We start from the raw sequence: 17,481 nt of genomic DNA on the forward strand, positions 1-17,481 counted from the left end.
ATAGCCCACGAGGGACTGTGACATAACGCATGTGGATTTGCCGTATTCCCCGAGATACATACTCTGCTAATTTGGGTTACAATTATCTTCAAACAAGCATGTGCGTCAGTTACAGCAGCAAAACTTTGAAAAAGTGCACCGAATATTCGAGATCAAACTAGTCTGTCGTATATCGTCCGGTTTCCGCCTTTATTTGCATACAAAAGAACAGAACAGTCTTATCATCCGAATCAGAAATGGACTCGGGTGAATTCCAATAAGCTTTCGGATACTTGAATTTTCTTTGTTTGACCACGCGTCAACGTACTGTACCCTCTACTCCTTGGTTGGGGCTAGGCGCGAGCCGCACGACAGAAGCCCAAGCCCCACGGCCAACCAAGGCTACAATTATTGCAGCTGGTGACCAACCTTACGTGTATATGTCGCGAGCAATCACACTGCTTTGGTATTTCATCAGAGTTGAGCTTCCTTTCTGCCCAGCAATACAGTATATTAAGATGAAATGTCTGTCCACAGTATGAAGTTCAAAGAAACAACTTTCTCAACGAAATTCAACTCTCAATTGAAAACACACCAAAATCAGCTCATTATTCTAATAAAGTACTCTTAAAGAGTTGTCATCGAATAAACAACTTACAGACCACATTTTTACATTGTATACATTATGCCTAGACATTTTTTTCTTATTATTATCACTTATATCAGAAATTATTTTAAATAACTCTTATTGCTACAAAATGTAATGTTAATCCTCTGCCTGCAAGCAAGCAATAAATACTGTCAATATACTCGATAAAATCACTGAACGTGTAAGCTTGCTTACTAATTACACTCGACATTGTAGTCTACGGCACTTTCTCATCGAAAACGACCGTTTTCCATTGCGCATCGCAGGCTTCAACAACTGAGGGTATTTCGGTTCTGCATAATGCCTGGATTCGATTGGGAGCATTCACTTGTTATAGTCAAGAGTTGTCTGGTAAAATTCGGGGTGTCATCAGAAGTTAGAAAACTGCTTAATTTTTTCCTCACTGCACAGATGGAGTCAATGCTCATCCAATCAAAAGCCTTCCTTCAGTGTATTATACCATGGAGGTATGGATTATACTAAATATTCTATGAAATACAGACGACTCCCCTAACATTTAATTCGTACTCTAAAGTCACATCATTGAAGTATGAATACAAGTAATTTGTACGCTTTAGCAAGTCTGTAAGACTTTCATGGCGTATTGTGCTAGCGTTCCTTTAGAACATTAACGTGTTGTTTCTATTTAGCAGTAGGCTACTATCAAAATTTAATCATATTTCAAGGAATAGGTTAAAATATATATATATATATATATATATATATATATATATATATATATATATATATATATATATATATATATATATCCTAGATTCTAGTCGTCGCTTACGGCCTTCGTGCCTCCGACCCCACACAGCGACGAATAGAATCTTGGCTTATATATATATATATATATACATATATATATATATATATATATATATATATATATATATATATATATATATATATATATATATATATATATGTGTGTGTGTGTGTGTGTGTGTGTGTGTGTGTGTGTGTGTGTGTGTGTGTGTATATTATATTCGCCGGTAAATCACAATAAAAGGACGGTAAAAATTTCGTTCTCGTGTCATTAGATACAGGGCAAACGAGCTTTTTATGGCCACTTACTTGTAACTCTGAGACATTTTGTTATATCATATGTCACTGTATTGTTCCTGCAAAGTGGGATAAACTTGTCAGACTGTATTAGTATGTACGCATGTATATTTTGAGGGCCATGGAAATAACCCAGGAAATATGAAAGGGGGGCCATAGATTTTCTCCATAATTTTTCCGGGGCGCATGGAAAAAATCACCAGGGAAACAAAATCCTCCAGGCCCCCCCCCCCAAGAAAATTCTGATATCAACTTGTGTGTCTTTGTTGTCTTGCTTGAGTATTTTTGTCACTTTAGTCCCAAATGCAGAAAACGGACGTATGAGAGATCGAACGTCGAAAATTTAGCGCCCGAGACTGCCAATAGCGAGGTTTTTATGTAAAATTTAGAATTATGTTGACAACAGACGCCACAGTATCCTACGATAACATACGCATTGCGTTCATCAACATTGCATGTTTTTTTCCCCATGCAACGCGACTTGCGACCTGGCAGGTCTGCTGCAGACACAGAAAATTGGTCAAGAGTTCAAATCACTAGAAAAAGTAACAATTATTTCGTAAATTTACATAGGAACAATAGTCCTGTCTGTTTTCATACTAATAATAGATTTGTCTCATTTTGTACCGAGGCGTCGTCCATCGCTTCACAGTAGTTGAAGGTTCCGCTAGGAATCCGTAATGTCATTCGTATTCTGAAGCGGATATTTCTAACGTTCCTGGGAAAGGTCAAAGTTTGTCCACTATCTGTTCAGTCGCCATATTTTGATGTCTGCGCCAACGCCTCAGCCGGAAACGTTTGGATATTTACCAAGTTTTTAAAAGTTTCCAGCGGCTCGAGCTACTCGGCAGGTAAGCTGAATTTCACCAATTACAAAAATAAAGAGCGTATATGTACTGAAGGATAATATTGTGACCATGTCTTGTTCTAAATAAGTGTTTGCTGCTGATCAACATGGCTATACGTCACTGCATTGATATGAGTCAACAATATGGGCTTATGGCATGGTTATTGTTATAGCAATGTAGCATGGAGGTGTTGGTTAGAGTGACTGTGTGACACTTACAATGCTATATCGCAATACCCTGCACAATTTACATATGCCTTTACCGATGCATTACTTTAACGTAATTCGCGCAATCTAATTCGTTGATTTAGTCGTGTTTTTTTTTTCGATTCTTTGCACAGGCGCTCCTTAGCTGGTTAGTCTGCTAAGTAGATCGATTTTCGGTTCGATTATCGATCCCGTAGTCGATATGCCCGCCACTGCAACCTAAATACTAAATAAATAAATGTGAGTATTTAGGTTGCAGTGGCGGGCATATCGACTACAGGATCGATAAATCGAACCGAGAATCGATCTACTTAGCAGACTAACCAGCTAAGGAGCGCCTGTGATCCTTTGGTTTAATATTACGTACGATACAGTACAGTAGTGTCATAGCTGCAAAATTGTAGCTCTACGGTGAGGCGGTCGGTGAGTTTTTGTTTTTGCGACCTCGCTCACCAGTAGAGCTACAATGCCGAAGGCCCTGAAGCATACAAAATAAGCACGCTGCACATGGCACGGCATTTTGATGTAAAATCCCATATATTTACTGCATTTGGTCATACTGATTTATCACTACTGAAGATTAAACACTATACTACACTAACCTTGTCGTGTATGGGGTTTGGTATTTGTTCAAATACGTCGATCGCGTTCCAAAAACATTTCTTGGAGCCGCCATTTCCAACTTCCGGTAATGGTGGCTCCTAGAAACACGCTCAATGTTTATGGAACGCGATCGACGTGTCTGTGCTTATACCAAACCCCATAAACGACAAGGTTAGTGTAGTATAGTGTTTAGTCTTCAGTAGTGATAAATCGGTACGACCAAATGCAGTAAATATGTGGGATTTTAAATGCCGCGCCATGTGCCATTCCCAAGCGCCATTGTTTTAAATCATGTCCACAATATGCTGTTGATTTTCATTCTTTCGTTGTGCAATTTCATTCGTTTGAAGCAATTATCCTTTCATTTGACTGCTCTGTGGGACTCTTCTAGAAATGTGTTTTGGATAAATACAACTCAACAGTGAAAGACATAAACTTCGACGGTGATAGGCATTATACAATATCGGTTCGATGTGCGAAGGTACACAGATGATTGGTAGATTAATGTAGCTAACCTTGAAGACATATGTCACTGTCATTGGAGAAAGCAATTGCATCTTTTGGTAATTTTTTTTTTTTTTTTTGCTCTGGTGTGTATTTTTTTTTTTTTTTCCCAAATTGTAAACTTTTGAGCAAAAGCATATATCCCAGGGACTGAGAGAATTTTTCAGGTGATTCCTTTTGTATTTTCCTTATATGGACATTTCAGTCTGAAATAAAGAACTATTATTATATTATTACAAGCTATTTTAGAAGTTCTCAAAACTAGTAAAAACAATTCTGCGTGCCACTCATTGATAGTGTCTCCTTGCGACCAATTTTTTTTATGTGTTTGACGGTTGATGATTGGTAGATTAATGTAGCTAACCTTGAAGACATATGTCACTGAACTATGGTGTGATTGTTAGCATGGTTAGGTAATAGACATTGTAGAGACGAGACGGTGAAAGTCCACAGCCCAAGGGAGCAGGAGCAGTACATCGCATGCTTTCTTACAATGAACAAACCGTAGGTTTCCATAGCTACTATGTGAAATCTGACCTCACTGATGTCCCTGTCCTGATTCAGAGAGCAACTGCCAAACTGCATTGAGGTTCAGATGTCTGATTTTTTCATATTCAAAAGGCTTATTGATTTACAGAGAATGCCTTTCTTGTTTTTAGCTTTAATTAGCACATGAGGGCAATTGAAAATTCAAAGCCAAATAGCCAGTGGGAAAAAATTTGATGACTTTCTCTCACCAGCGGTCGCAATGAAAACCATCAGCAGATTCTCCCAAGATGGTATCATTGCTCCGCCATGTTTATTGTTGGTTGTACGGCCAGCTTAAAAGTCATAGACTTTCTTCATGATAAAATTCATATGATTGTCATACCACTTCATTTCAATATGTCCATTTGGAAGCAAAAGCATCACAGACATTGGATCAATGGTGATGAACTTTCTCAAGGCTGTGACATGTCACCAGTTGCAAACTTTACCAGTTTTCGATACGAAAGATGTGCAATATATAATTATTATCAGTGTTTTTCGCATTGTTTTGAGTCTGATATCAAATATAACAGCAAAAAACGAACATTAGAGTAACGACAGAAACCATGCCCGATACGGGAAATTGACATCAACTATTGCATTGAGCAGTGACCTGAAACTGATACATAAATGTTGAGAAAATAAAACAACGAAATGCCAGGAGAGGAAGAGAGAGGTTTACGCTGTCGCGAACTGATTATAGTCTTTCAGATATGAGTACGGTATAGACGATACACAGACATAAAAAATGTACGCCTATTTTCCAGAAATTTAACCGATCTTATAATAAGAGTAGAACAAATCCAAAAGTGTTGGTTGAAGTAAATCTTCGGATGTTGGTTTCCTAACTTTGCTAAGTTAAACTGTACTTACACAAAATGGTCGTCATAGTCTTCTGTCAAAAATATTTTCTTCAACACCACGTTTCTTATAATCGGTGATGTCATTTTTAACATAATGACTGAAGGTCATCATGTTCATGGGTTGAGTTGATGTTGGACAGTGAAAATTTTCCGTAAACGACAAAAAGTCAACAACCACTAAATAGACTGCCTTGATATTTGATACAGATATTCAGATTGTGTTCTAGGGCTCGAAGTTAACTTTTTTCCCTGGTAGTGCACTTGAGCTACCATTTTCTGAGGTTGGTAGCCCAGTGACAATGGCTGGTAGCCCATACATATTTTAGTTTAGGGGTTATTTTCATTAACATAAAAAGAAAAAAACTATTTTTCAAGATTCTGCCTTTGAATTTGTTCGTCATTTTGATGTGAATACTAGCACACCTTTAACCCTTTTCCTGCCAGATAGTATATCTTCCACATCAGCCAAGTCAGTAAAAAACGGTATTTAGACAAAACATTACTTATTTCCACACATTTGGCTTGGTCTGTTATAGCATCTTTAGTCCAAAAAAATCAAGTTTACAGTATTTATGTTTTCAACAGCTTTCAAATGTACAGTATTATGTTAAAAAACACCATATGGAATATGTTGTGTTTCATTAAGGATGATAAATACCAAATCGATCATTTTTCTGTTGAATTTTCAAATTTCTCTGAGAAAACGCCTTAATTAAAGTAAGGCCCAGAATTGAGATGTGTCACCAGTTCAAGATAAGGAATGGTTTCCATGTAATTTACGATTTTTAAAAATCAAAAAAATGCACGTGGCTATCCTATGTCAAATCGGGGAGCTTTTGTAAACATCGTGGATATATTTGCATCGCTATTTGCATAATCCATCTTGAGTGACACAACGTTTCCGAATTTACATAATGACGTCGTTGGGCTTCTCCAAAAACCAGGATTACTCCCGTCTGTCAACAATAAACCGTAACCGTGTTTGTTGAAGCACAGTCCCAACAATGGACCGTAACAATATTTATTGAAGCACAGTCTCTCCGAAGCCTAGTCCAATTTTCGACATACAGAATAGTTTCTGCTGTTGCGGCCAAAAACTACGTGTCGCGTGTTTTACTAGTACGTCTGTCCATACCCACAGACTGTAAGACAACCAAAACTGTTCTCCATCCAACTTAATGTTACGACCGAAAACCAAAAAATTACGTCCACTTCCGTTAACATTTTACATGTGTGTCGACACGCAAGAAGAAAGTTCCATACTAAAAATTCTTCGATCCTGCTCCGAAAGAAACTACGGCCGAAAAAAAAAACAACCAAAAACCACAACTTTTTATGGTATATAATGTCGGTCAATACAATGTCTAGCATTCAAAAACTGTTCCCAGAATCCCAACCTATCATGCCGAACATCAAATTATTTTGTCCGTTTCAGATTCTATTTTGTATACCTGATAAAGTCCGACATCCAAAATTGTTCCTGCTCCGAACTAATTGTTACCGAAAAAAAACCCGAAACATCTTTTTTTCTAATGCAGTGATTGTGTTTACAAACCTGTTGAACTCGGTAAAGTTCGCGTTGTAAGCTTTGCACCGTCGTCAGTGCATCACAGTGAATAACGATTATATCCAAGTACCTCACCAAGGGTTTCAGTGTCATTTTATTTTTGGAATGGTTGCGATATCATACAATTTGACAGTCGATCGGGCGACATCCCCTCCCAAGAACTTGTAAGCTTACTCCCCCGAAATTGTGCGCGAAAATATACGCCGCCCTCTCCTCTGACTGATCGGGAAACGTTGGCGGGTAACACACCTCGACTTTTCTACATTACGTTCGAATGACCTTGCTTTGGTTTGCAATCTCCACAGAATGACAAGAGCTAGGAGCAATTCAAAAACCAGAACACTGACCCTTTTTGAGCAGACATTCGCAGCATATGCATGTACCAATGATGAGATGATGGGCCAGTCAAAGGTCATCTCGATTGGTATATAAATTACAGTCCAAATTCGTGTCCATATGATCTTTTTACTCACATTTGGTATACCAATGTGAGGTTATCGTATAAGCTGAATTGATTTGCATGTCTGTATATTTGTGGGTGTGTGCGGATGTATGTCCGTCACACACAAAGGCTCCCATACTGCCAAAGCTACCATCTCAGTATTTGGTGTACAGGTAGATGTAGGGGTTGAGATGTGAATTTGTTCAAATGAACACATCAGTGTCAAAAATGTGCAAATGAGGTAAGAAAAAGGGAATTTCTGCATGTGTGCAGGAGTGACAGGCAAACTCCACTTATCTTGAGTCATTTCCTGTCATTGTTTATGAACTGTTACATATTAACAGAACTGCCCAAACCATAGACAGTAGAGGGGAGGAAGACCGTCAGTAGAGGGGAGTTGTTTATGAACTGTTACATATTAACAGAACTGCCCAAACCATAGACAGTAGAGGGGAGGAAGACCGTCAGTAGAGGGGAGTTGTTTATGAACTGTTACATATTAACAGAACTCTCCAAACCATAGACAGTAGAGGGGAGGAAGACCGTCAGTAGAGGGGAGGAAGAGCGTCTATGGTCAAACTAAGAGGGGCTAGCTACCTTTCAGCTATGCATGTTGCTAAAGTTGATCTCCAGTACCTAAAATTTCAGACCTTAATTACTTTTGTCATTCTTGTTTTTCTGGTTTAAATATTTCTTGTTGTTTTTCTGGTTGTACTGTGCAGAAATCATTGTCGTAACATCAACGTAGAATTTTCCTGCGCTGAACAGATAGAAACAACATTTATTGTTGATCTTTGTTAACCCACACTTGTATGTACCAATTCTGATCAAATTTGAGCGACACCGTATAATTGCGGTATTTTTTTTCTGGTTGTACTGTGCAGAAATCATTGTCATAACATCAACGTAGAATTTTTCTGCACTGAACAGATAGAAACAACATTTATTGTTGATCTTTGGTACCTATACTGGTATGTACCAATTTTGATCAAATGTGAGCGACACCGTATAATGGCGGTATTTTTTAAATATTTCCAATTTTCGTTTGATGCAATTTTAAACTTTGGCAAGACTTTAATAGGAACATAAACCAAACAAGAATACAAAAATAATTACGTTAACTTGAAAAATTACATCATCGCCGAACTTGCCATTTCGAATCGACAACTGGTTTATCGCGTGGATGAACTCAACCAGGCTGAGAAGTGCTGCTTGCCTATCCACTGCTCTCCGTACTTCAACGCAATGGGCAGCAGTTACGAACGAACGATGCCATTTCTGGTTTCAACATGTCAAAGAAGGCGATATTTTAGTGTTGAACCGAAGTACACGACCCATTTTTCATTATTTGTACAAAAAATAACGCATTCTGTTAATATCCCGTGGTAACGGACTCGCAATAAACTTCACTTTTCAGAACAAGTTGCCTTTGTAACACTCCGAGACCCGCGATCAAATTGTTGTTTGACCAAATGTGAAATGCCGGCGAATACATTTTACGAGTAAAAACAACCCCAAAAAACAGACAGATAAATAAATTTACGCTAGCCACACAACAAAATGGTTTTAATCACGCCGCTTCAGACAAGGCCGTTCAGTGATCGGTGTCTGGCACAGTGTTTTGTGGAGGGACCGTGCTCAGAACCATGGCGGTAGCAAGAAAGACGTCCGTGCTCAGAACTTACTTTAATACAAAGCCAGAAAATCGGAGTGTAATTACTAACTCTTTTTAAACGGCAGTGATAAATTCAGACTGTTTGCTACAAAGTGGTTCGGAGATGTGACCCTTCAAAAACAATGGGTCACAAGCTAGCTTTCCTTTTGATGCGAACGGCCGTAGTGTTTTATATGTATGAATAAATGACACCTCTCGTGAGACAAATTACATGCCTAAAAAGTCAGGTCGTGTGGCTGGGACAGTTATCGCTACATAATTTAAATATACATGTTAATGGAGATTTATAATGAGCTGTTTGTTGAAGCATGGAGGTAGCTATCTACATGGTTGAAGGCACGATAAAGTTGCCGCTACTCGTCAACCCACCAAACTTCGTATGGAAACCCTAATTATACATGTAAGCTATGGTTGTGGTAGGAGGTTGAACTCGTCGGTTTGCGATGCTTGGCGTCTTTTTCGTCATTTATTTGATTACTTCTCACAACTTGTGAACAATAAACAATTAGTCCGATAGTATCATGTCTAATTAGCGTTGCAGTGTTTATCTGGGGAACGCAGCAAGCTTATTTACATATGAATTTCGGACACGCCCGATATCAGTAATGACTGCTGACGTCATTGTTTTCCCCCACTGAAGCCATTTGCTGTAGCGATGTGCCGAAAAGAAAGGCTCCAAAATTGGCGGTTTTCCGCGATTTATTTTATTTTCTTCTGACTTTTTCTTTGAACAACTGTCATTCCCGGTCGACATTATCACTAGGTAACAAAATATGCCCGCGTTTAGGTTAATGCACGTTTAATTATCAAACGCCGTGGCGTCGAAGTAGCAAAACAGGTTTTTTGCGTTTTTCTCGAATTCAATGTGTGAATGAGGTAGCCTTCTTTGGCACCTCGTCAATTCGCACTCACAAACACTAGCTGCTTGAAATTCACACTATCCATTGGAAACATAATGAACTCAAAATCCGTGTCTGGGATTTCCTTTATATGCTTTTGTTTTTTTGTTATGCGCTCTTGAAGGTGTTAGACTAAGGTGCTTTTCAAGGAATTGTAATTTTCACGCCATATAATTTGAATGGAGCTGCCGAGAATAAATCGTAGGCACGGATTTGAAGGATATTGTCAAGGCTTGTCAATGAACAAATTTCAACCGGAAAGCTTGCAGCGTGCTCGTGAAAGGGGGGAAAAACCGTTTTTTGGAAGGTTCAGCAAAACGCTTGTCACGTGACTCTTATGCAAATAATGACCGTGTACTGTGGTCGGTCAGATAGCTCTATATTAGGGCTTTCAGAAAATATATACTTTATTGGGGTTTGGGACTTCTTAAATTGAGAAAAAAATAAAAAATCTGAAAGTGTCTAAAAGGTATTTATCATCCTTAATTTTAACCATCTTGACCTGATGGTGAAATATGGACTTAGCAGGAAAAGGGTTGAAATTTACAGACTAAAGATGTCATTATGTATGTTTCAGTTAAATCCCCAAAAAATTTTAAAATCCCCCTCGAAAATTCGTGTAGAGGGGGACTGATTCCCCCCTCCCCCGGTCTAGCATCTCAGGTGAAACACTGGGGCCCTAAATCACTAATCTGCAATTTAGGGTTGCATTGCAATTAAACAAACAATATATTCATGGAAATGTTATGTTCCAGATTATGTGTACTGACAACAGTGAGCATTGAACAATTTTCTTATTGTTTAATACCATACTCATGTATATTGTAGCATAACTGTGTTATAATCATGTACATTGTAGCATAACTCAAAGAAAGAATAATCTACATAATTAATGCTCTGCTTCATTTCAGACTAGTATGTGTTCTAGTATCATATAGACATCTCAATGAGCGGAACACTGGAGTCAGTTTTGCAGAGGTGCTTTCATGACATCAGGTTTTGTGTTCAAGATAAACTAGCTGACTGCTTTGATCCTCCCATTTGCAATCACTGGAAGCATCTAGCATGTGAATGTGGACTCAGTAATGACTCAATACTGGTAAGATCTTTGCAAATTTAAAGTAAATGCTAAACTCATGACACAAACGTTAACAAAGGCTGAAATGTTTGTACATGTATGTATGATGTGTATCCCCAATATAACCAGAATATAATGATACTCTTAAAGTATGAAAGATGTTGTTTGCAAGGTTTTATGTGGTATTTTAATTTCTGTGAAACCTCAAACAAAGGACTTACATGTATGTGGCATAGCTAGTACATGATATTAGGCAAATGAATTGTCTCAATTCATATATCTCATTTTAGGGTGCATACTCAAAAAATACTCATTAATACAGCCTTAATACAAATAATGTGTGCATTCAGTTTGAAAATAGAGCATTTGATGATAGTAACTGTAACTTTTGATGATTTTTCACTGTTTCAATGTCAACTGCATTTTCTTGTTCAACTCCCCAAAGGATGCTGGGAAAGACAGTATTCAGCTTGTCAACTTGTCACATTGGCATTGTTGATGAGTGAATTTTAATCCAGACTACAATTCAAATGTGAAAAATAGCAGTGTGCTTACTCCCAACGTTGACAAGCTAAATAGTGGATCTGTCAGTTTGCTTTTGGGTAGAGCAAGAACTTCAAGCTTACATACTGTTAATAAAGCAAAAATAGTGAAAACAATTATCAAAAGTTACAGCTACTGTAACTCTCTTCCACAAGTTTAAAACCCTTTTCCTGCCAGACAGTAATAGCTGTATCACTTCCCCATCAGCTAAGTCAGTAAAAAGCGGTATTGAGCCAAAACATGACGTATTTTCACCCACTTGGCTTGGTATGTTATAGCATCTTTTGTCCAAAAAAAATCAACTTTACAGTATTATGTTTTCAACAGCCTTCAAATGTACAGTATTATGTTAAAATACATCATATGGAATACGTTGTGTTTCATTAATTTTAACCATTTTCAGTGTTTCAGCCAGCGTGCGGCATTGCGACATTTGACGCATTTTTTTTTGTTTTGTCCCCATAAAATAACCGTTGTGGGTCACCATGACGCAATCTGAGTAGGCCATATTTTAGTGGCTATTGAGTATTGAATTTTTAGACAGTGCCTCCTGGACAGAAAACTACGGCTAACAATAAAATGTTGTAAGATGTTGAAACAGTTTACCCTCCTTCCTACAAAGTTGCAATGTATTGAAACAGTTTACTCTCCTTTCTACAAAGTTACAAATTCCCTGGTACGTAAAACAAACATTGTTGCTGTTCGATACTACAATACATGAATACACTGAGGCTTGGTTCTGCATAGGTGAGTGCCGCGTACCGGTCGTCCTTGAGTTCAAGTTTTACCTACATTGCTTGCATCAAAATTTGGCCTGCAGCTACTCAGTTTGATAGTAAAAACCATAATTTCTAAGGAAACTTTCACAAACAGAGTTATTGTACAAGTGAAAAGGAGAAAAACTGAGGTTTTCTGAAAGGTCAAATCTGGGTCATTTCACGTGATGTCATGAATGAAGACCCTTTAAGTACACAATTATGGTTCAAAAGAAACCACCTAGGGAGGGCCAATAGGTACAATCTTATGTTAAAAAGAAATTTCTTGGTGCCTTCCAATTTAAATGGCATGTAGCTTGACTGTAAGTTTTAAATTCTACTTTATTACGAGTCATGGCAAAGGGAAATTGTCAACAGTACTTGCAGTAAGCATATTCATTTTCAAATCTTCACATTTGAGAGCTGCAATTTTGCATGGTAACTTAACATCGAAGCAACAATTCAAAAGTAGAGCTATTAAAATTGTCCATTTGGCATATTTCAAACTGCTATAATTTATACAAGAAATGGTGTGATTCTGAATGATTTTAATATTTCTGCAGGTTCCACCAGTTTAATGATATAATAGTGAACATCACTAGACATTTCTTGATGATATCAAAATATAAATGAAAATATTTCTGGGCTAAAATGTTATCATAATCTTTGAAACAATGATTACCCTAAAACATTGGGAAATTAAATGAACAATATCAATATTGTGTATTGTTTTACAGGATTTGGGTTTGGCCAAACCCTTTTTGTCTCAAGAAAAATACTTATGCTTAAGATGCTATTGAGCCTGCTTGATCACAACTATGACACAACACCAGGGCCTTAAACACCACAATAATTGTATCTACATTGCCACTATGCTACCCAATGCTTTCTTCTGCATGGAAAATTTTTATCTGTGTGGCTCACAAAATTTTCATCATGACTTAAAAACTGCATAAATTTGCCACATTAGGAGCTTGTAGCTTAAATGTATTAAGTTGTCATTCTGTGAACACTGACAGAATGCTACATAAATATTCTGTATCTTTGGTAATATACACTTCAAATTGCTACCTGATTTTTAGAATTGCCACCTAATTTTATTTCTGGTGGTAAAAGTTTACCACCAGAAATGAAAAAATATTTCTATCACTTTAATGTCATAAAAACACAGATAATTAATGCAATAAAAACTGAACAAATATTTCTTTAATGTAAAATACAAAACATTTTGATTTGAAAAATGAAGGACTCCTGAATACCAAGAAAGTTGTTGCCACACTTGAGATCATAAACTGCTTTAAATATGTTCAAAGTGGCTACAAGATTTTTGATTTGGCTAATGAGTTGGCTAATCATCTTGGTGACTTAGGGGGAGCCCTACAGCTAATGTGCATACCACGTGGTAGCAGTAAACTTAATGATACTGCAAGTTTCATGTTGGCACAATTTTGCACAACACCATTGGCCTACTGACCGTTAATGCACTCACCTGACTTGCCTATTGAACACCAAATATAGTACCATGTTATAATGACACATAATGACACTGTACTGTGTTGTTTTATTGAAATACATTACATGTCCCCCAAAAATTTAATTTGTCCCCCATTCAGACCTACTATGGGTCACTGTGTCCCCATGCAAGAAAAAGCTGGCTGAAACACTGATCTTGACCTGATGGTGAAATATGGACTTGGCAGGAAAAGGGATACTAAATATAATATGCAACAGTGTTCTCCCCAGGAATTTTTTACAAGCAGGTGTAGATGTGGTGCGAAGAATGCCTCTCCTGCCATCAGAGCTTTTGAAAAATAAATTGAAATGGTGTTATTTTGATGGCACTTTGAGAACATTTTTCAGATGTTCTTTGTATAAAAAACTCAATGGGAAGGAAAGCTGAGACAGTATTCAAATACTTTTATTCCAGTTCAAATGGTTCAGTTCACATGAAAACGAAAAGATAGCAATATCCAAATACATATCAAAATACACTCCCACATCCTCAGCCTGATACATGTCCAGGCTGAGCCGGAAAATATTAAGCTGTAGCTTTGGGATAGAATATAAAAGCAAAACATGAACCGTCTTGATAACTTCAGTACATTCTGCTGCCCTTGGTTACCTACCCTCACGCTTCCTTGGCTTGTTTACACAGCTAAGTAGATAAGCTAATGTTAGGCAAAAAAATGTTTATGGTCAGGTCTTTCTTTAAAAAATGGTGTGACGATGTGAATTTTTTTTCCCTCAAGGGAGAGAGGAGGGTCAGTTTTATAGTTTTATCAATATAGTCATATATATATACTGTTCATGCAGTCACTGATCATGCACCCCAAAGAATTTTCTCTTTCTCTTCAGCCGTTTTGGTTTGGTGTCATAGCAATCAGTACATAGTTCGCCGCGGCCAATGGCCACAAAACCGGAAAAAACGGGTGACGCGCTGTTGTTCAGGTGACGCGCACGCTGACCAGAAACATTTCTTTTTTTTTGGGGGGGGGGGGCCTTATGGCCTGTGTCATGCAAATATAGCAGCCAGTCATGACATCACAAACTGGCAAGATTTGCAAGATTGATGAGAACTATGATGGTAACCCACATGATCAATGCTTGCATACTGCCTGTAAATCACCGTCATCTTTTTTCATAAATTTTATTGGCCTTAATTGAAAAAACTTAAATTTTCTTTCATTTTTGCAAGGGTTGCTCAGAATGTACAAGAGGACGCAATGCCCCTGTTACCTTGTTCAGGGAGAACACTGTGCCACTTAAAAATGTACAGTAAAACACTTATAATTTTGTTCAAACACAGATACATGTAACATAGCATGTAGTGGCCTGAGAAAGGCGCGTGCTGCATAATGCTTTATTTTGAATGCTAAAATGACACAGTTATTTTTTTTTTATTTCCTAAAAAAAACTCATGTGGAAGAATAAACAAATAGGAATTTTTTATTGGAAATTTTGTTGAATTAGACCTAATACTTTTTGAGATACAGCAGTTTGAAAATCGGAAACTGTTCAGTTTTGCAACAACTGTCAGTGTAATGTTACAACTTTTTAGTCTGGCATCCCTACCAAGAGCACAGTAATGAGAAGTTAGTTATGTTAACCTTGATTGCAATCATCATTGTACTCAACTGTTTCTCCTTTCAGAATATTGAGGCAAGACACCATGGCATTAGACCAACACATAATGTCTTTTGGCACTGGAAACAAAGATGTCCCTCTGCCTCTGTTCAAGACTTTGTAACAGTTGCTGAAAAGCTTGAACGATATGATGCCATTCAAGTATTGATAAAGGCCCACCAAGGTAAAGTAGAGGAAAACTTAACTTTATCTGCACCGTTATAGATATGAATAACACATGATGGTCATTGTGATAAAGTCTCCTGCACAACTAATAATATCAAGTATAGTTGTTGCAGGGTTGCACTCCATCCAATAAGGGTTGCACTCCATCCAATAAAGTCTCCTGCACAACTAATAATATCAAGTATAGTTGTCACAGGGTTGCACTCCATCCAATTCAATTCAAAAGGCCTTGACCACAGAGTAAACGCCACTTTTTCTTCTCATCAGTACCTTGCATTGACGTAGATTTTCAGTAGTTTGTCCCCAGCTACTGATGATTAATGGAGAAAGCTTGTAGAGGTAAAAGTATAGGCCTTGACAGAAGTTAGACTGAGTGTAAAAGTTGTATGTGAAACATCTGGACATAAAATTTTATCTGGATTCTCTTTTTGCCTTAATAGCATCATTGTTTGATGATAAATGGTCCTTGCTTTGAACAACGAAAAACTAAAATACCAGTACTTACAGTGTAAATCTTCATTAACCCTTTGACTGCTGTAATTTTCCCACCAAAATTTTATGATGAAATATTTTACAAAATTTTGTGAACTTTTCTGTAAGTTTTCTCTTAATTTTGGACCAAATGGATATCACATTTCATTGACTACTGTTTTTTATCAAAATTTTGGCATGAATCAGAAAAAATTTGACTGTGATATATTTTATAAAGGTGACAAAATTAGACTTTGGTGCTCACAGGGTTAAAATATTTGTTGTACATACATCTAAACACATACCCACATGTATCTCATATGATCCTAAGAGCTATTTTGTGTATATTTTATACAGCTTCCATTTACCATGCATAGATGTATTTTCACGAACTGTAGTAGTTATGTCTTAACCCTTTTCCTGCCAAGTCGGTGAAAATCCGCTTGAAATTCGGTGTAGCTAGAATCTGAGCAGCCACGGCCGTTATCCTGCCAAGGCGGTGGAAATCGGGCTACTTTTTGGTACCCCCTTTCCTGCCTAGTCGACGGAACTACGTGTAGCAAACCCTTGCTCAAGCTAGGGGTCGTTCGAGGACAGGTTTTGGGCAAGGAACGGTGTTTGCTCTTGAAATGGGTTCACAGGGAGTCCAACGACAGGGAAAGGTGCAGAAGCTACCCAGCCAGTCCCCTACCCCGTTGGGGGGCTGGTTTTTTTGGGGGGGACGAGTAGCGTACTTGGCAGGTTAGCACGGTGACGTATCCTAGCGGAGTTTGGGCTAACTTGGCTCTGAGGCACTACATAGATTGCGGCCGAAATTGACCGTCTCGGCAACGCTAATCTGTAAGGCAACCGCCTAAGACCGCCTCAGCTGGCGGTGCAATTTTTGCCAATGGTGCGAGACGAAAATCACGGACTTAGTCCTGATTGACGGGAAGTGCGGACGGATTTGACGGACTCGGCTTGATTAGTCCCTGACATGGAACTGATCCGAACGGACTTGAGCGACATTTGTGAAGGGTAACCACCGCTTTTAACCGACTTGTTACCTTCTCGAAAAGACTACCCACTCAGATGTCGGACGTTGTCGGCTGCACTTGGCTCTAGACGTTCAAGCCGTGCAACGAAGCACACCGCCTCAGCCTTGCCATTCACGAACATGGCCTCAAAATTTGATACCATTGTTCACCAACTTGACGGCTGTGGTTAGGTGCGTGAACCGTTGTTCACCGACTTGTTACGCCTATGTTGTCCCTGTGAAGTTCGGCTAACGGCCGAGTCTAACGGGAGTTGGCAGACCTGTGTTTGGTTTATACCGTAGTATGACCGACTCAGGTAGAGGTACCTGTCGGTATATTCCGAGTTTTACGCACTCGGGCGTCAATGACGGGTCGTCATCACCGCTGATGACGTAGACGTGCTGGCCACGTTATTTGAAGGAGCCATGTTTGCCCAACGGACGAGGCCGAGACAGCTGTTGACAATTTTGGCATCCTT

General features: G+C 38.3%; 1 protein-coding gene across 1 annotated transcript in view; it reads left to right on the top strand.

Moving 5' to 3' along the window:
- Nucleotides 1–2,397: 2,397 nt before the first annotated feature.
- LOC139143871 (uncharacterized) overlaps nt 2,398–17,481 on the top strand; it is a 53,052-nt gene continuing 37,968 nt past the window's right edge. Inside the window, exons 1-3 of the mRNA XM_070714810.1 lie at nt 2,398–2,547; nt 10,743–10,930; nt 15,358–15,514. Of these exons, the coding sequence (XP_070570911.1) occupies nt 10,778–10,930; nt 15,358–15,514 (310 nt within the window). The 5' untranslated portion in view covers nt 2,398–2,547; nt 10,743–10,777. The remainder of the gene's footprint in view (nt 2,548–10,742; nt 10,931–15,357; nt 15,515–17,481) is intronic.

This window comes from Ptychodera flava, chromosome 1 (assembly GCF_041260155.1).
Source record: "Ptychodera flava strain L36383 chromosome 1, AS_Pfla_20210202, whole genome shotgun sequence".
In the NCBI taxonomy this organism is placed as follows: domain Eukaryota; kingdom Metazoa; phylum Hemichordata; class Enteropneusta; family Ptychoderidae; genus Ptychodera; species Ptychodera flava.